The sequence below is a fragment of the Somniosus microcephalus genome, chromosome 11 (genome assembly GCF_052327205.1).
Source record: "Somniosus microcephalus isolate GS21.2 chromosome 11, FLI_Smic_1.0, whole genome shotgun sequence".
NCBI lineage: Eukaryota > Metazoa > Chordata > Chondrichthyes > Squaliformes > Somniosidae > Somniosus > Somniosus microcephalus.
This window is the reverse complement of record NC_140997.1, coordinates 141825056-141845065: the sequence shown is the minus strand read 5'-3', so window position 1 is coordinate 141845065 and position 20010 is coordinate 141825056. Positions and strand designations below refer to the sequence as shown.

The 20010-nt window shown below is 46.3% G+C and overlaps 1 protein-coding gene across 1 annotated transcript in view; it reads left to right on the top strand.

The window, feature by feature from the left end:
- Window positions 1–20010, top strand: part of grip2b (glutamate receptor interacting protein 2b) — a 445227-nt gene that overhangs the window by 332253 nt on the left and 92964 nt on the right. The window contains exon 21 of the mRNA XM_086001324.1: window positions 5277–5388. Within this exon, the coding sequence (XP_085857450.1) occupies window positions 5277–5388 (112 nt within the window). The remainder of the gene's footprint in view (window positions 1–5276; window positions 5389–20010) is intronic.

Genomic DNA, 20010 nt, shown 5'->3' with positions numbered 1-20010 from the left:
TGATACAGCTCTACTATACGGTGTTGGTGATACAGCTCTAGTATACGGGGCTGGTGATACAGCTCTAGTATACGGTGCTGGTGATACAGCTCTAGTATATGGGGCTGGTGATACAGCTCTAGTATACGGTGCTGGTGATACAGCTCTAGTATACGGGGCTGGTGATACAGCTCTAGTATACGGTGCTGGTGATACAGCTCTAGTCTACGGTGCTGGTGATACAGCTCTAGTCTACGGTGTTGGTGATACAGCTCTAGTATACGGTTCTGGTGATACAGCTCTAGTATACGGTGCTGGTGATACAGCTCTAGTATACGGTTCTGGTGATACAGCTCTAGTATACGGTGTTGGTGATACAGCTCTAGTATATGGGGCTGGTGATACAGCTCTAGTATACGGGGCTGGTGATACAGCTCTAGTATACGGTGTTGGTGATACAGCTCTAGTTTACGGGGCTGGTGATACAGCTCTAGTCTACGGTGTTGGTGATACAGCTCTAGTTTACGGGGCTGGTGATACAGCTCTAGTTTACGGGGCTGGTGATACAGCTCTAGTATACGGTGCTGGTGATACAGCTCTAGTATACGGTGCTGGTGATACAGCTCTAGTATACGGTGTTGGTGATACAGCTCTAGTATACGGTTCTGGTGATACAGCTCTAGTATACGGTGCTGGTGATACAGCTCTAGTATACGGTGTTGGTGATACAGCTCTAGTATACGGGGCTGGTGATACAGCTCTAGTATACGGGGCTGGTGATACAGCTCTAGTATACAGTTCTGGTGATACAGCTCTAGTATACGGTGTTGGTGATACAGCTCTAGTATACGGGGCTGGTGATACAGCTCTAGTATACGGGGCTGGTGATACAGCTCTAGTATACGGGGCTGGTGATACAGCTCTAGTATACGGTTCTGGTGATACAGCTCTAGTATACGGTGTTGGTGATACAGCTCTAGTATACGGTGCTGGTGATACAGCTCTAGTATACGGTTCTGGTGATACAGCTCTAGTATACGGTGTTGGTGATACAGCTCTAGTATACAGTGCTGGTGATACAGCTCTAGTATACGGTTCTGGTGATACAGCTCTAGTATACGGTGTTGGTGATACAGCTCTAGTATACAGTGCTGGTGATACAGCTCTAGTGTACGATGCTGGTGATACAGCTCTAGTATACGGTGCTGGTGATACAGCTCTAGTCTACGATGTTGACCTTACCAGGACAGGCATAGAAACAACGCAGAAAGAAAGCAAAGCTAAAGTTAATTTGTTGTAGACTTTGGCACCTACAAAGCATGGTAAGTGGGTGTCTGAATGGAGGAAAGGAACCCGCCACAAGGCCTTCTGCCTCCATGGGTGGACCTCAGCACCGTTACTGCAGCCTTCCGGGGCCCTCCTACCACCATGGCAGCCTCAGGAAGCAGCAGTAATGCAGGGAGATCCGCCAGTGTCTCGGCCCTGTAAAAGTCGAACAGCCAGGTGGTGAAGGATAGAATACTAGATCCTATTCTTCAGTCGCTTACTCACCTTTATTTACAGAGACACACATACCGTGCAACCCCAAAATAAGCTCTTCCCTTTCCTGAGCCTGCTCCCATATATATGAAGACAAGAGAGTCCCCATTAATACCCACCACCTGAATACAATTAACACCCAATGGATATATACCACCTGTTTACAATTGACAGGCCATACTCTGCCACCTTCATGCAGCAGGCAGGGCAGGAGTGGTTCTGACGGTTCCAGCATTGAAGGAAGTGCAGGTACGGTAGCAAGGTGGCTGGAGGCCTCGCCGCCCGAATTTACCCTTATTCTCTGCTGCCGTCTCGCCCGATTCTGGGCAGGATTGCAGAGGAGAACACAAACCCCCAATTCTGGATGTCTGGTGGAGGATTCTGCCCAGTACTAGACAGCAGGCTATTGAACCAGTCATTCGAAAAGGGAACATTCAAGGTGGCGGTACGGTCTCGGACCATTTGGACAATGCGATTAGACAGAACCACAAAATGTCTGCTTTCCATTGATGTATGGATGTGGCATTGATAGTTCCTCAGGTTGAGGCTGTCCTCTGTACCCAGGATTCATACAAAGAAACCAGCAAGGAGTTACTCAGATAACCTTTCCTTGTATTGTTTGTACCACTGGCGGTGTTTAGGGGATAATGGAGGAAACAGGGATTGAAACCTGCCTATCTAAGGCAAATAAACCATCCAATCTCCAGACTGATATGACCTCCATTCTTCACCCACATTTCCCACCAAAAGTGTCTTCATTTTTTCGTTGCATCCTAGAAATGTTTGTTCCCCCCCGCCCCATTTAATCCACCACTGCACCACTTGGAAAGAGGCGTTGTATTAATTATTTCTCGCGTAGACTAGCTCATACTTACCAAGGGGGAAATGTTTGTTCTGCAGCATCTGGGCAGAGCTGTTGGAGGATTGGGTGTCACTAGCAGAGTCCATCCGATCCTCCGTCCATTCAATATAAGTGGAAGGAGAGTCAGGCACACTCCATTATGGGCGTGTTCTGCTCTAGAAGATGCTTCACGCTCAGGCGGTACAGATGGAAATCTAACCCATATCTTATGACATGAAGCATTTTCTAGAAGTTTCCACAGTTACTTGTTTCTGCGGTTCACTGACCCAAGGCAAATTATTGGCCAAACGGTGGCTGCCTGATTGGATAGTAGAGTGCATCCTGAACTGCTGCTGCCTTACAGGGGAAAGATTAGCCCCGATTAAGAGATGCCCATTCTTCAGCCTGCTTCCTGGGCACCTCTCAATCAGAAACCAATTGATAGTATGTGCTAGAATGCCACATGAAGTAATGCTCACATATTCACAAAGCTTTACTGTCCACATTTGACTGTAGCACAGAAGAACACGTCTGCCCCACAGCTGCTAAAACGGCTCCTCGTAACGATCCTGAATTTGCGCTACTTTGGTTTACTCCCACAATGTGTGGACGATGCTTACTAACAAAGTATTTACCTACCTTGTATGGTCTTCCTCATTCTTCAAATGATATGCAGCTCCCTCACACCATCCAGTCATTCCATCAGGCCCTGCGGGAGAGTGCGTTTTTGGGATTAGGCACTTGGTCCTAAGTCACAGTTAAGTTTTAGGTGAAAATGAGCCAGTACAATATTATGAGTCGTGGGAGCAGGGGACCATATATAGCGCCCCATCTGTGATCTCGCAATGGCATTTTATATGCGAGCTAATCAGGTGATTTTTCCCCACAAGAGGGAGAGTTGGAAGGTGAGTCTCCCTTCTTCCTTCCCTTGACAAGATCTCATACCGTAAAAAATTTGCTGCCAATTTCCTCCTCTCTTCTCCTGATGGCCATGACACACAGTAGTGGATATTGGTCATGTTGAGCCTTGAACATAAGAACATAAGAAATAGGAGCAAGAGTAGGCCATTCAGTAAGTTCATGGCTGATTTTTGACCTCAACTCCACCATCACCCACTATCCCCATATCCCTGGATTCCCTTAATATTCAAACTGACGATCCATTTCAGTGCTTTGAATCTGGGTGGTGGCTTGTGATGATCAACAACAATCTGCTGTTTCATAGACCAGTGGGCTCAAAGCCTCTGAATCCTTAATCTTAAATCCTATGATTAAAGAAGGTGCCGGAGGACGCCAGATCTTTCCCCCACAAGGCAGGGAGGGAGTGGTCAGGCTGCCTGGCCACAGAAGGCTTCACAGCCCGCTCCTGTCCTTACATTGCTGATTTCTCCCCCCCCCCCCCGCAGCCTCGGGTGGGGGTGGGGCGCTGATACCGGTTGTCATGCCCTCTTACTGCCAGCCGATCAGTATAGGTCGTGGGATGGAATCTGGGAACCTGCTGATCTCCATGGCTGAAGGTCTCACTGAGGGAAAGGACACATCTGGTCCAGTGGGGTCAGAAGAGGCATAGGAGCAGGTCCCACCTCCTGTGCCTTTGGTTGGGTCGTTGCACACGGGTTGGGGGTGGGGGGGCGGGTGGAGGGGAGGTGGCGGGAATAAGGGCTGAGGTTCCACTGGACCCAGGACAAGAAGAGGGTGCAGATGAAGTGGGAGGTGGTGGGGGCTGGAACTGTGGTTTCCTGCTGGTGGAAGCGTTATCTAAAAACATTAGCAACTAACGTTGATATCATGAGAATCTAAAGCAAAGTGGCGGGGTGGTGGGGGCAAGAGAGAGCACACAGATTTCGGTCTTTAAAAAAACATTGCAGAATTTTGTGTCTGATTTCCATTTTTGAAATTTCCGTATATCTCAGGTCACTGAAAAAAAAGAAAACCGATTGGCTGGTTCACATCTCCTGAGCCAAGGGCTGACAAGAAGGAAGGTGGAGGAGGGAAGGAGGGAAGCAAAGAGGCTTTATAGCATTGAGGAGGGAGAAAGGTCAAAATCATCACAAATCCAGAGTACTGGAGAATTCTAAAGCTTAGAGGGAAAACTATGTGCCTCTCTCTTCAAAAATGAAAGAGGACAATTGGGACTAGTATTGACACAGCAAGGCTTATCTCCCCACCCGCCGCATTGCTTGAACTCCCCGGCCCCTCTTGAATGGCTCTCCACGCTGACCACACAGCTTGTAGAGTACGTTGCTCCTCACCTCTGTGCGTGCGTGTGTGAACATGATAGCTCAGTTTCTTACTGTCCTCATTGTTTCCCCCTCCCTTCACCCTGTTGTCTGTTACACTGTCTTTGTTCTTTTTCTCTTCTCAGGTTGTCTGTGTCTCAGCTCTGAGCTCTTTTCCCATCAGCCTTCTTAACTAACCGTCTGGGAGGCTCCCGGCTCTCCCCCCCGCCCCCCCCCCCCACATCCTGCATACTCTCTCGCTGCTTCTGTGTTTCACCAGTTCAAACCAAACCAAAACCCAGAGTATTTCCTCATGATGTCTTTTTATTTTTTACTGAACTCTTGGCTTTTCTTGTTTGTTTCCCAAACGGCTCCCTCCTTGCCGGAAGCCTGGGTCTCACCTTTGCCCGTATTGCATGTGCCTGTATCCAGAATCCTGAGACCACTGGAACTATGTTCCCCAACCCTCCCCTTCCCCTCCCTTTGATGATTCTCTTCTTCATGTGTCTAAATGAGAAGGCTGGCAGAAATACAGTTCTCCCTCCCCCCGCCAATCTTTCCATCCACCCACCCACCCACTGCCTCCTCTCTCCCAGTTCAGTTCAAACAGTAAGAGAATCGTGACCTTTGCCCCATGCCCCATGGTGCTGAGGGCGTAGAGTTGAAGATACTGACACTTTGGTTCGTACGTTAAACAGATACCTTAGCAACCACAACGGACCCGACCAAGACCAAGAAGAGAATTTTTGGTCTCAGGCTCTGGAAGATTTAGAAACTTGCGGACAATCAGAACTGTTGAGAGAAATTGAGGTAACTTTACTCTTGTTTTGTCGTTGTTGTTACACTTTTGAAAAGTCACACGTGCCTTTGAAGGCCCCGGCCAGGGTGAGGATTCGGTCTTGCTCTCGTGGAGGATCATTGCCATCATTGTGGGCATGCTCAGTTCGCTACCCTCGGCGGAGGATGGTGTAATCAGGCATGGGTGGGGGTACTCCTCCTCTTGATTCACTGTCTGTTGACGCCTACTGGAAGGTGCCTGTGTGTGTGGCCGGTGAGTAGGTAATGACAAACTCAAACACAAAGAATGAGCACTCGTGCCGGGCGCCAGTGTGAAGCCATTGCCCGTGCAATGGTACCATGGTACAAGAGGACAGGGGGGAAACTAGAGGAGCTGAAAGAATGTGAAGCGAGGCCAACTTACTCAGGGCAGGATGCAGAAATACAAGGAGTAAAATGATGTGCACGTATCCAGAATCCTTCCCTTTCCCTGGTGCTTTTCATTGCAGTCTGACAACAACTGTGAAAACGTTCCAGCTGCTTGGAGATGAAAGAAAAGACTCACATTCATCTAGCTGCCTTTAACAACCTCAGGAGGTCCCAAAGAGCTTCACAGCCAATGAAGTACTTTTGAAGTGTAGGCACTGTTGGCATGTAGGGAAACACAACAGCCTATTTGCACACAGCAAGGTACCACAAATAGCAATGAGATAAATGGCCAGATAATGTGTTTGTGATGTTAGGGATAAATATTAGCCAGGACACCAGGGAGAACTCCTCTGTCCTTCTCAGCAAGGCAGCACTCCCTCAGCAGGAACACAAGTGGGCCATTCAACCCCTCAAACATGCTTCACCATTCAGTTAGATCAGAGCTGATCTGTACTTCAACTCCATTTACCTGCCTTTCATTCAAATCCCTTGTTTTGAACATTGACACCCTTATAGGAACATTGGCACCCTTACAGAAACATTGACACTCTTACAGGAACATTGACACCCCTATAGCAACATTGTCACCCTTATAGGAACATTGTCACCCTTATAGGAACATTGACACCTTTATAGAAACATTGACACCCTTATAGGAACATTGTCACCCTTATAGCAACATTGACACCCTGATAGCAACATTGACACCCTTATAGGAACATTGACACACTTAATGGAACATTGACACACTTATAGGAAGATTATCACTCTTATAGGAACATTGACACCTTTATAGAAACATTGTCACCCTTATAGGAACATTGACACCCTTATAGGAATATCGACACACTTATAGAAACATTGACACCCTTATAGGAACAATGACACCCTTATAGGAACATACGGAATAGGAGCAGGAGTAGGCCACTCGGCCCCTCGAGCCTGCTCCGCTATTCAATAAGATCATGGCTGATCTGATTACTCCACATTCCCGCCTACCCCCGATAACCTTTCACCCCCTTGCTTACCAAGAATCTATCTACCTGTGCCTTAAAAATATTCAAAGACTCTGCTTCTACTGCCCTCTGAGGAAGAGAGTTCCAAAGGCTCATGACCCTCTGTGAGAAAAAAATTCTCCTCATCTCTGTCTTAAATGGGGGACCCCTTATTTTTAAACAGTGACCCCTAGTTCTAGATTCTCCCACAAGAGGAAACATTTTCTTCACATCCACCCTGTCAAGACTCCTCAGGATCTTATATGTTTCAATCAAGTCACCTCTTACTCTTGTAAACTCCAGCGGATACATGTCTAGCCTGTCCAACCTTTCCTCATAAGACAACCCGCCCATTCCAGGTATCAGTCTAGTAAACCTTCTCTGAAATGCTTCCAATGCATTTACATCCTTCCTTAAAGAAGGAGACCAATACTATACACAGTACTCCAGATGTGGTCTCACCAATGCCCTGTATAACTGAAGCATAACCTCCCCTCACAATAAACGACAACATTCTATTAGCTTTCCTAATTACTTGTTGTACCTGCATAGTAACCTTTTGCGATTCATGCACTAGGACACCCAGATCCATCTGCATCTCAGATCTCTGCAATCTCTCACCATTTAGATAATATGCTTCTTTTCTATTCTTCCTGCCAAAATGGACAATTTCACATTTTCCCACATTATACTCCATTTGCCAGATCTTTGCCCACTCACTTAACCTATCTATATCCCTTTGTAGCCTCCTTACATCCTCTTCACAATGTACTTTCCTATCTATCTTTGTGTCATCAGCAAATTTAGCAACCATACCTTTGGTCCCTTCATCCAAGTCATTTATATAAATTGTAAAAAGTTGAGGCCCCAGCACTGATCCCTGTGGCACACCACTCATTACATCTTGCCAATCAGAAAATTACCCATTTATGCCTACTCTCTGTTTCCTGTTGGCTAGCCAATCTGCTATCCATGCCAATACGTTACTCCCTACAACATGAGTTTTTATTTTCCACAATAACCTTTGATGTGGCACCTTATCAAATGCCTTCTGTAAATCTAAGTACAATACATCCACCGGTTCCCCTTTATCCACAGCACATGTTACTTCCTCAAAGAACTCCAATAAATTGGTTTAACATGATTTCCCTTTCACAAAACTATGTTGACTCTACCTGATTACCTTGAACTTTTCTAAGTGCCCTGCTATTATAACATCTTTAATAATAGCTTCTAACATCTTCCCTATGACAGATGTTAAGCTAACTGGCCTGTAGTTTCCTGCTTTCTGTCTCCCTCCCTTTTTGAATAAAGGAGTTACATTCGCTATTTTCCAATCTAATGGAACCTTCCCCGAATCAAGGGAATTTTGGAAAATTAAAACCAACACATCAACTATCTCACTCACTACTTCTTTTAAGACCCTAGGATGAAATCCATCAGGACCCGAGGACTTGTCAACCCGCAGCTCCAACAATTTGCTCAATACCACTTCCCTGGTGATTACAATTATCTTGAGTTCCTCCCTCCCTCCCTTGCATTTCCTGATTTACAGCTATTTTTGGGACGTTACTTGTATCCTCTATAGTGAAGACCGATGAAAATTCCTGTTCAATTCAACTGCCATCTCTTTATTTTCCATTATTAATTCCCCAGACTCACTTTTTATAGGACCAACGCTCACTTTGTTAACTTTTCTTTTTAAAATATCTATAGAAACTCTTACTATCTGTTTTTATATTTCTAGCTAGCTTTCTCTCGTACTCTAATTTTTCTCTCCTCATTAATCTTTTAGTCATTCTTTACTGTTTCTAATATTCTGTCCAATCTTCTGACCTGCCACCCATCTTTGCGTAATTATATGCTTTTTCTTTAAGCTTGATACTATCTTTAACTTTTTTAGTTAACTAAAGATGGTGGGTCCTCCCCTTGGAATTTTTCTTTCTCGTTGGAATGTATATATTCTGTTTATTCTGAAATATCCCCTTAAATGTCTGCCACTGCAACTCTATTGACCTATCCCTTAACCTAATTTGCCAGTTCACTTTAGCTAGCTCTGCTTTCATGCCCTCATAATTGCCCTTAATTAAGTTTAAAATACTAGCCTGAGACCCACTCTTCTCTCCTTCAAACTGAATGTAAAATTCAATCATATTATGATCGCTGCTATCTAGGGGCACCTTCACTAAGAGGTCATTAATTAATCCTTTCTCATTGCACAATACCAGGTCTAGTATAGCCTGCTCTCTGGTTGGCTCCAGAATGTGCTGCTCTAAGAAACTATCACAAAAACATTCTATTAACTCCTCATCTATGCTACCTTTTGCCATCTGATTTTTCCAGTCTACATGTAGCATGCAGGTGCAGCAGGCGGTTACGAAGGCAAATGGTATGTTGGCCTTCGTAGCAAGAGGGTTCGAGTACAGGAACAAGGATGTCTTGCTACAGTTGTACAGGGCCTTGGTGAGACCGCACCTTGAGTATTGTGTGCAGTTTTGGTCGTCTTATCTGAGGAAGGATGTTCTTGCCATGGAAGGAGTGCAGCGAAGATTCACCAGGCTGATACCTGGGATGGCAGGAATGATGTATGAGGAGAGATTGTGTCGATTGGACTTATACTCACTGGAGTTTAGAAGATTGAGAGGGGATCTCATCGAAACCTATAAAATTCTGTCAGGCCTGGACAGACTAGATGCTGGAAGGATGTTCCCGATGGTCGGGGAGTCCAGAACCAGGGGTCATAGTCTAAGGATAAGGGGTAGGATATTTAGGACTGAAATGAGGAGGAATTTCTTCACCCAGAGAGTGGTGAACCTGTGGAATTCTCTGCCACAGAGGGCGGTGGAGGCCAGTTCATTAAATATATTCAAGAAAGTTGGATATAGGGATCAAGGGATATGGGGAGAAGGCAGGGACAGGGTACTGAATTTGGATGATCAGCCATGATCTCATTGAATGGCGGAGCAGGCTCGAAGGGCCGAATGGCCTACTCCTGCTCCTATCTTCTATGTTTCTATGTTTAAAATCCGCCATGATTATTGCCATACCTTTCTGACAAGCTCCCTTTATTTCTTCCTTTATACTCCATCCTACCATGTGGTTCCTGTTAGGGGGCCTGTACAACACTCCCACAAGTGACTTCTTGCCTTTATCATTTCTCATCTCTACCCAAACCACTTCTACATCCTCGTTTCCTGAACTTAGGTCATCCCTCTCTATTGTGCTAACACCATCATTAATTAACAAAGCCACCCCCTCCACCTTTTCCTAGCTTCCTGTCCTTCCTAAATGTCCTGTACCCTTCAGTATTCAGGACCCAATCTATGTCATCCTGCAGCCATGTTTCTGTAATGGCTATCAGATCGTACTTATTTATTTCTATTTGTGCTATCAGTTCCTCTGTTTTGCTTCGAATGCTATGTGCATTGAGATGCAGAGCCTTTAGTTTTGTCCTTTTATTATTTTTGTAACCTCTAGCCTTAACTGTTGATTTACTCTTAGATTTGTACTCTCTATCCCTTCCTGTCACGGTCTGTTTATCATTTCCCATATTAATACCTTTCTCTATTGCCTTGTCTCTAATCTTTGAATTACCACATCTTCCCAAATTTGATCCCTTGCCCCCAATATTTAGTTTAAAGCCCTCTCTACCACCCTAGTTATACAACTCGCCAGAACATTGGTCCCAGCACGGTTCAGGTGAAGACCGTCCCAACGATACAGATCCCCCTTTCCCCAGTACTGGTGCCAGTGCCCCAGGCATCGAAACCCATTTCTCCCACACCAGTCTTTGAGCCACGCATTCATCTCTCTAATTTTATTTACCAAGTTGCTCGTGGCTCAAGTAATAATGCAGACATTATTACCCTTGAGGTTCTGCTTTTTAATTAAGTCCCTAGCTGCTCATACTCTCTCAGTAGAACCTCTTTCCTAGTTCTACCTATGTCATTGGTACCTACATGGATCACGACCACTGGCTCCTCCCCTTCCCACTGCAAGTTCCTCTCCAGCCCAGAGCAGATGTCCCGAACCCTGGCACCGGGCAGGCAATGCAGCTGTCTGGACTCTCGCTCTTGGCCGCAGAGAACTGTATCCATCCCCCTGACTATGCTGTTCCCAATTACCACTACATTCCTATTGACTCCACCCCCGCTTGAATGGCTTGCTGTACCACGGTGCCATGATCAGTTTGCTCATCCACCCTGCAGCCACTGCTTTCATCCATACAGACCACAAGAACCTTAAACCTGTTGGACAATTGCAAAGGCTGAGGCTCCTCCACCTCCTGAGTCCTCATACCTGCCTCACTCGCAGTCACATCCTCCGCTCCCTGACCACTGACCAAATCAGAAGATCCTATCCTAAGGGGAGTGACTGCCTCCTGGAATAAAGTGTCCAGGTAACTTTCCCCCTCTCTGATGCATCACAGTGTCTGCAGCTCGGCCTCCAGCTCATCAACTCTGAGCCGAAGCTCCTCGAGCTGCAGACACTTACCGCAGATGAGTTCATCCTGGATCACACTGGCATCCAGGAGCTCCCTCATACTGCAGTCACAACACATCACCTGCCCTGCCATCGTTAATTAATTAATTTTTATTAATTCATAATTAATAAACCCTACTACACCCAATAAGATTTATTACTGCTAGTAAAATTTACTAATACTAATGAAACCTTACAATTACTAACAAATTTTCTGGGCTTTAAAAGATAAGAGAAGTTAGCAAAATACTCACCAACCAATCACTTATTCTTTTCCCTGAGATGTCACCTTTTATTTTTCTCCAAATGCAGTTGCGGGGTGTCACAGAGCCGATCTCCACTGGTTCTCTGACCCCCCTCATGCAACTTTTTAACTCCAGCTCTCCTGGCGGCTGACAAAGATAGAAAATGAAGAAAGGGGCACCTCCCTCCCCGAACTCCCTTATTCACCGAACTCACAGCTTTACACTCTGTTCCAAGCTGCACTCTGTGGCAAACTACACTCCAGCCTTATAGGAACATTGACAACCTTATAGGAACATTGTCACCCTTAAAGGAACATTGACACCCTTATAGAAATATTGTCAGCCTTAAAGGAACATTGACACCCTTATACACTGTAGAAAGATTGTCAGCCTTATATAAACATTGACACCCTTATAGAAACATTGAGACCCTTATAGAAACATTGAGACCCTTATAGGAACATTGACACCCTTATAGGAACATTGACACCCTTATAGGAACATTACTACCCTTATAAAAACATTGTCACCCTTATAGGAGCATTGACACTCTTATAGGAAGATTGACACCCTTATATGAATATTGACACACTTATGGGAACATTGACACCTTTATATGAACATTGAGACCCTTATAGGGACATTGACACCCTTATTGGTCAAACATGATTTCCCTTTCACAAAACCATTCTGACTCTGCTTGATTATATTATGATTTTCTAAATGTCCCGCTACCACTTCCTTAATGATGGACTCCAGCATTTTCCCAATTACAGATGTTAGGCTAACTGGTCAATAGTTGCCTGGTTTCTGTCTCCTTCCTTTCTTAAACAGGGGTGTTACATTTGCGGTTTTCCAGTCCGCTGGGACCTCTCTAGAATCCAGGAAATTTTGGTAGATTACAACCAATGCATCCGCTATCTCAGCAGCCATCTCTTTAAAGACTCTAGGATGCAGGCCATCGGAGCCAGGGGACTTGTCCACCTTTAGTCCCATTAGATTGCCTAGTACTTTCTCTCTAGTGATAGTGATTGTTTTAAGTCCTTCACCCCAGCCCAATTTCCCCTTGATTATCCATTATTTTAATGCTTTTAGTGTCTTCTACCGTGAAGACCGATACAAAATATTTGTTCAAAGTCTCCGCCATTTCCCTGTTTCCCATTATTAATTCGCCAGACTATTCCTCTAGGGGACCAACGTTTACTTTAGCTACTCTCCTTTTTATATACCTGTAGAAGCTCTTACTGTCTGTTTTTATATTTCTTGCTAGCTTACTCTCATAAGCAGTCTTCTCTTTCTTAAATTTTTTTAGTTGTCCTTTGCTGGTTTTTAAAAATTTACCAATCCTCTGGCCTTCCACTATTCTTCGCAACATTGTATGCTTTTGTTTTCAATTTGATACCATCCTTTACTTCCTTAGTTAGCCACGGATGGTTCATCCTTCTTTTACAGTCTTTCTCTCTCTCTGGAATACATCTTTGCTGCGAGTTATGAAATATCTCCTTAAATGTTTGCCACTGCTTTTCTACAGTCTTACCCTGTAATATATTTTCCCAGTCCACTTTAACCAAGTCTTCCTTCATACCTTTGTAATTACCTTTATTTAAGTTCAGGATACTAGTTTGAGACCTAACTTTGTCAGCCTCAAACTGAATTCGAAATTCTACCATGCTATGATCACTCTTCCCAAACATTGACACTCTCATAGGAACATTAACACACTTATAGGAACATTGACATCCTTTTAGGAGCATTGTTACCCTTATAGGAACATTAACACACGTTTAGAAACATTGACAAATTTATAGGAACATTGACACCCCTATAGAAACATTGACGCCCTTATAGGAACATTGACACCCTTATAGGAACATTGTCACCCCTATAGAAACATTGACACCCTTACAGGAACATTGACACCCTTATAGGAATATTGTCACCCTTATTTTTTTAAATTCGCTTATGGGATCTGGGCATCGCTGGCAAGGCCAACATTTATTGCCCATCCCTAATTGCCCTTGAGAAGGTGGTGGTGAGCCACCTTCTTGAACCGCTGCAGTCTGTGTGGTGAAGGTACTCGCACAGTGCTGTTAGGGAGGGAGTTCCAGGATTTTGATCCAGTGACGATGAAGGATCGGCGATATACTTCTAAGTCAGGATGGTGTGTGACTTGGAGGGGAACTTGTAGGTGGTGGTGTTCCCAATCGCCTGCTGCCCTTGTCCTTCTAGGTGGAAGAGGTCGTGGGTTTGGGAGGTGCTGCCGAAGAAGCCTTAGCGAGTTGCTGCAGTGCATCTTGTAGATAATACACACTGTAGCCACGGTACGCTGGTGGTGGAGGGAGTGAATGTTTAAGGTGATGGATGGGGTGCCAATCAAGTGGGCTGCTTTGTCCTGGATGGTGTCGAGCTTTTTGAGTGTTGTTGCAGCTGCACTCATCCAGGCAAGCTGCGAGTATTCCATCACACTCCTTACTTGTGCCTTGTAGATGGTGGAAAGGCTTTGGGAAGTCAGGGGGTGAGACACCGCAGAATACCCAGCCTCTGACCTGCTCTTGTTGCCACAATATTTATATGGCTGGTCCAGTTATGTTTCTGGTGACCCCCAGGATGTTGATGGTGGGGGATTCGGCGATGGTAATGCCATTGAATGTCATGGGGAGGTGGTTAGATTCTCGCTTATTGGAGATAGTCATTGCCTGGCACTTCTGTGGTGCGAATGTTACCTGCCACTTATCAGCCCAAGCCTGAATGTTGTCCAGGTCTTGCTGCATGCGGGCATGGACTGCTTCATTATCTGAGGGGTTGTGAATGGCGCAGAACACTGTGCAGTCATCAGCAAACATCCCCATTTCTGACCTTATGTTGGAGGGAAGGTCATTGATGAAGCAGCTGAAGATGGTTGGGCCTAGGACACTGCCCTGAGGAACTCCTGCAGCGATGTCCTGGGGCTGTGATGATTGACCTTCAATCACCACAACCACCCTCCTTTGTACTAGGTATGACTCCAGCCAGTGGAGTGTTTTTCCCCTGATTCCCATTGACTTCAGTTTTACTAGGGCTCCTTGATGCCACACTCGGTCGAATGCTGCCTTGATGTCAAGGGCAGTTACTCTCACTTCACCTCTGGAATTCAGCTCCTTTGTCCACTGTCGATGACACCTTCCATCACTTTGCTGATGATTGAGAGTAGACTGATGGGGTGGTAATTAGCTGGGTTGGATTTGTCCTGCTTTTTGTGGACAGGAGATACCTGGGCAGTTTTCCACATTGTCGGATAGATGCCAGTGTTGTAGCTGTACTGGAACAGCTTGGCTAGAGGCGCGGCTAGTTCTGGAGCACAAGTCTTCAGCACGATAGCCGAAATGTTGTCGGGGCCCATAGCCTTTGCTGTATCCAGTGCGCTCAGCCATTTCTTGATATCACATGGAGTGAATCGAATTGGCTGAAGACTGGCTTCTGTGATGGTGGGGACCTTGGGAGTAAGCTGATATGGATCATCCACTCGACACTTCTGGCTGAAGATGGTTGCAAACACTTCAGCCTTGTCTTTTGCACTCACGTGCTGGGCTCCACCATCATTGAAGATGAGGATATTCATGGAACCTCGTCCTCCCGTTAATTGTTTAATGGTCCACCACCATTCACGACTGGATGTGGCAGGACTGCAGAGCTTTGATCTGATCCGTTGATTGTGGGATCGCTTAGCCGTCTATAGCATGCTGCTTCCACTTTTTAGCATGCATGTAATCCTGTGTTGCAGCTTCCCCAGGTTGGCACCTCATTTTTAGGTACGCCTGGTGCTGCTCCTGGCATGCTCTTCTACACTCCTTATTGAACCAGGGTTGGTCCCATGGCTTGGTGGTAATGGTAGAATGAGGAATTTGCCGGGCCATGAGGTTACAGATTGTGGTGGAATACAATTCTGCTGCTGCTGATGGCCCACAACACCTCATGGATGCCCAGTTTTGAGCTGCTAGATCTGTTCTGAATCTATCCCATTTAGCACAGTGGTAGTGCAACACAACACAATGGAGGGTGTCCTCAGTGTGAAGACAGGACTTCATCTCCACAATGACTGTGCGCTGGTCACTGCTAGCAATGCTGTCATGGACAGATGAATCTGCGACAGGTAGATTGGTCAGGACAATGTCAAGTAGATTTTTACTTCGTGTTGGTTCTCTCACCACCTGTCGCAGGCCCAGACTGGCAGTTATGTCCTTCAGGACTCGGCCTGCTCGGTCAGTAGTGGCGCTACCGAGCCACTCGGTAATGGAGTCCCCCAACCAGAGTACATTCTGTGCTCTTGCTACTCTCAGTGCTTCTTCCAAGTGGTGTTCAACATGGAGGAGTACTGATTCATCAGCTGAGGGCGGGCGGTAGGTGGTAATCAGCAGGAGGTTTCCTTGCCCATGCTTGACCTGAAGCCATGAGACTTCATGGGGTCCAGATTCAATGTTGAGGACACCCAGGGCCACTCATTCTTGACTGTATACCACTGTGTCATCCCCCCTGGTGGGTCTGTCCTGCCGGTGGGACAGGACATACCCAGGGATGGTGATGGAGGAGTTTGGGATATTGGCTGAAAGGTATGATTCTGTGAGTATTGTAAAGTCCGCGCCTCAATAATACACGGACTTCGGGAGAACAGTTTAACAGGTACTTTACTGAACAAGAGGCAGCTTGAAACTGAAACTATAGAAGCCTGCTAGGGCCTTTTATACAGGGGTGGTCACTGCCGGTACTGCAGTCTAAGACCAGTTATTCCCTTAAAGGTACATACACAGCAATTCCTCCCCTTTTAGATAAACAGTACATAACATTCATTTAACAACTAAATGATAACTAATTACAATTACAATTTTCTCAGTAATATATACATCAACTGAAATAGTCATTTATAAGTTCAGTCTTTGAGGAGGCTTCCTGATCCGGACTGGATAGCGCCTTTCTCGAGTATCCTGTTCTGGCGGTGGAGTCAATTCTGGCTCATTGTCATTGGTTGGTTCGTCAGCTTCCAATACCCCTGCTTCTGAGGTAGACACAATCTGTACTTCGGGCTCATTACCAGGTACACATGCTTGTGGTACAGGTTTGGCTTGTTCCTGTGACTCTAGCATCTGGTCAGCATGGCATCTCACGATGCTCTCTCCAACGTCCACTGTGTACATTAGTGGTCCCTGCTGTGTGCATATTGTGCCTGGCTGCCATTTTTCTGTTCGGTAGTCGCGGGCCAAGACTGGTTGCCCTATCTTGAAGCTCCTGGTTGGCTTCTCATTTATGTGCTGGAACTGCTTATCCTCAACATCTCGTCTTATGTTTGGTTTGAGCAAATCCAAGCGACATCTTAGTCTCCGGTTGAAAAACAGTACGGCTGGAGTTTGGTTGGTTACTGCATGTGTCGCATTCCGGTAAGCAAACAGGAAGTTATCCACCTTGTGTTGCAGTGGTATGTCGTCATTATACATTGCCTTTATGGCCTTTTTAAAGGTCTGAACAAATCTCTCAGCCAATCCATTTGTGGCTGGATGATATGGGGCAGATGTGTAATGTTTCACCCCATTATTCTTCAGGAACCTCCGGAAATCCTCAGACACAAACTGTGGGCCATTGTCGGAACAGATCTGTTCTGGCAACCCATTCCTGGCGAAGATGGTCCTTAGGACTGCAATAGTTTTCTCCGTGGTGGTGGAGGACATTTTAATGACCTCTGGCCATTTCGAATGGGCGTCCACAGCGATTAGAAACATTGAGTCCATAAATGGACCAGCGAAATCAATGTGGACCCGTTGCCATGGAGATGAGGGCCACTCCCATGGATGTAACGGGGCCTGTGGTGGAGCGTTTTGGACCTTCTGGCATCCTGTGCATCTCTTGGTCATATCCTCGATTTCTTTATCGATTCCCGGCCACCACACAAACGCCCTGGCTAGGCTCTTCATTTTTACCCCTTCCAGATGACCCTCGTGAAGCTCATTGAGTACTCTATCTCTCAACTTGGGTGGAATTACCACTCGGGATCCACACATCAAGGTTCCCCGGCACACTGACAGCTGTTCCCTCCTTGGCGAGAATGCTGGCAACAGTGAGTCGCCATATGCTGGCCATCCCTTCACCGTCAAATCATAGACCCGAGAGTGTGTCGGGTCATTTCGGGTTTCCTTCTCAATACTTGCGTTTGTAACAGGCAAACATTCGACTATGGTCGCATGGAATATCTCCACAGGGTCCACTGCAGGTGCTTCTTCTGCCGTAGGCAACGGTAGGCGCGACAGCCCATCAGCGTTTCCATGTTGTTTCGTACCTTTGTACTCTATGTCATACTGATGTGCCCCTAGAAAAAGTGACCATCTTTGCAGCCATTGCGCTGTCATCACTGGAACGCCCTTCTTTGGGTTAAAAATTGAGACCAGGGGTTGATGATCAGTCAGTAGGGTGAATTTCTGCCCGTGCAGATAGTGATTGAACTTCTTCACCCCCCACACCAGGCTGAGGGCCTCCCTGTCAATCTGGGCGTAGTTACGCTCGGCTGAGGTTAGCGAGCGCGACGCAAAGGCTATTGGCCTCTCTGAACCGTCATGGAATTTGTGTGACAGCACCGCTCCAATGCCGTAAGGTGACGCATCACATGCCAACCGAATCGGTAGTGTTGGGTTGTAGTGGGCCAATACTTCTTTTGAAGTGATTTGGCATTTACATTCCTGAAAGGCACGCTTACACTCATCACTCCATTTCCATGTTACACCAGTTTGAAGGAGGGCGTTCAGTGGGTGCAGAATTGTAGATAAATTCGGCAAGAACTTATGGTAGTAGTTCACCAACCTGAGGAACGACCTCAGTTGCGACACATTTTCTGGTGCTGGAGCCTTGACTACAGCCTCAATCTTGTCCGGCGACTTATGCAACCTTTCCTCATCAATCATGTGGCCACAATACGAGATTTGTCTCCTGAAGAACTCGCATTTGGGATGGTTGGCTCATAGCCCATATTCCTGCAATCTCGTGAGCACCTGTTCCAGGTTGGCAAGGTGTTCATTGTCATTTTCGCCCGTAACCAGGATGTCGTCCAAATAACACTGGGTCCCCGGGATCCCTTGCAGGACTTGTTCCATTGCCCTCTGCCACATAGCCGGGGCCGATGCTACCCCAAATACCAGTCGATTGTACTGGTAAAGGCCTTTGTGAGTGTTTATTGTGAGGTATTTCCTAGATGCTTCTTCCACCTCCATTTGTAGAATCGCTTGAGCCAGGTCAATCTTTGTAAAACGTTTCCCTCCAGATAGCGAGGCAAAAATATCTTCTATCCGCGAAAGCGGATACTGTACTGTGTGCAGGACTGGGTTCACAGTCACCTTGAAGTCCCCACAGATGCGAACCTTCCTTGGCTCCCCAGGCGTGCTGCTCAATGCTTTCTTCATTACAGGAATGATGGGTGTGGCCCACTCGCTCCAGTCCACCTTAGACAGCACCCCCGAACGCTCCAGACTCTCCAGTTCAGCTTCCACAGCTGGGCGTATCGCGTATGGCACCGGTCTGGCCTTGAAAAATGTTGGGGTTGCATTATCCTCAATCGTTATGGTTGCCTTTACTCCTTTTAGAGTCCCAAGTCCTTGTTGGAACACCTCTTCCGCGTCAGATAGAATTTGTGACAGACGTCCAGGTGCGACGTCATCATCTTTTTTGTCAGTCACAGTTAGTGCCAGAATGGAATGCCAATCCAATTGTAGTCTTCGGATCCATTCACGTCCCAATAATGGTGGTCCTCCATCTCGTAGTATATACATGTATAGTTTCTGTGTTTCCTTTCCGTTATATTCAACTGGCACCCTTATTTTTCCTCTGGGGTAGACCTTTTGCCCCGTGTATGTCTTCAATACAATGGACGTGTCCTTTAAGGGTATGTGTGAAAATAGCCGCTCATAGTCTCGTCGATTCATGACAGTTAGGGCTGATCCTGTGTCCAATTCCATCTTCACTGGGGACCCTGCTATCATGAGGGTGACCCAAATGGTTCGGTGATCTTCTTTTGCGATCACGTTGTGTAACTTTAAACAACTTAGTCGCCTGCTCCCGGAGTCCTTATCACTCTCCTGATCTTCTGAACTACTATCTGTCAGTTTCTTTACTTTCCTGTACTGTTCCTTAGTAGTTCTTGTCATGTTGGTCTTCTTTCCCGACCTGCAGACTCTTGCTATATGTCCCATTTTCCCGCATTGCCTGCATATTTTGTCTTTAAACCAGCAGTCCTTCTGCTCATGGGTTGTTCTGCCGCAGCGATAGCACTTTTTGGCTCCATACGCCGTTTCGTTAGCGCTGTATTCTTGTGGTTTCTGTTGTATTTCCGCAGCTCCCCGTGCTGCTGCTTCGTAGGATACTGCCACGCTGAAAGCCTGTTCTAGCGTCAGGTCCTTTTTTAAAGTAGTCGTTTCTGGGTTCCTTCACTCTGGAGCCCGCAGACAAACTTATCCCGTAAGGTGCCTGCCAGTCCTGCTCCAAACTGGCAGTGC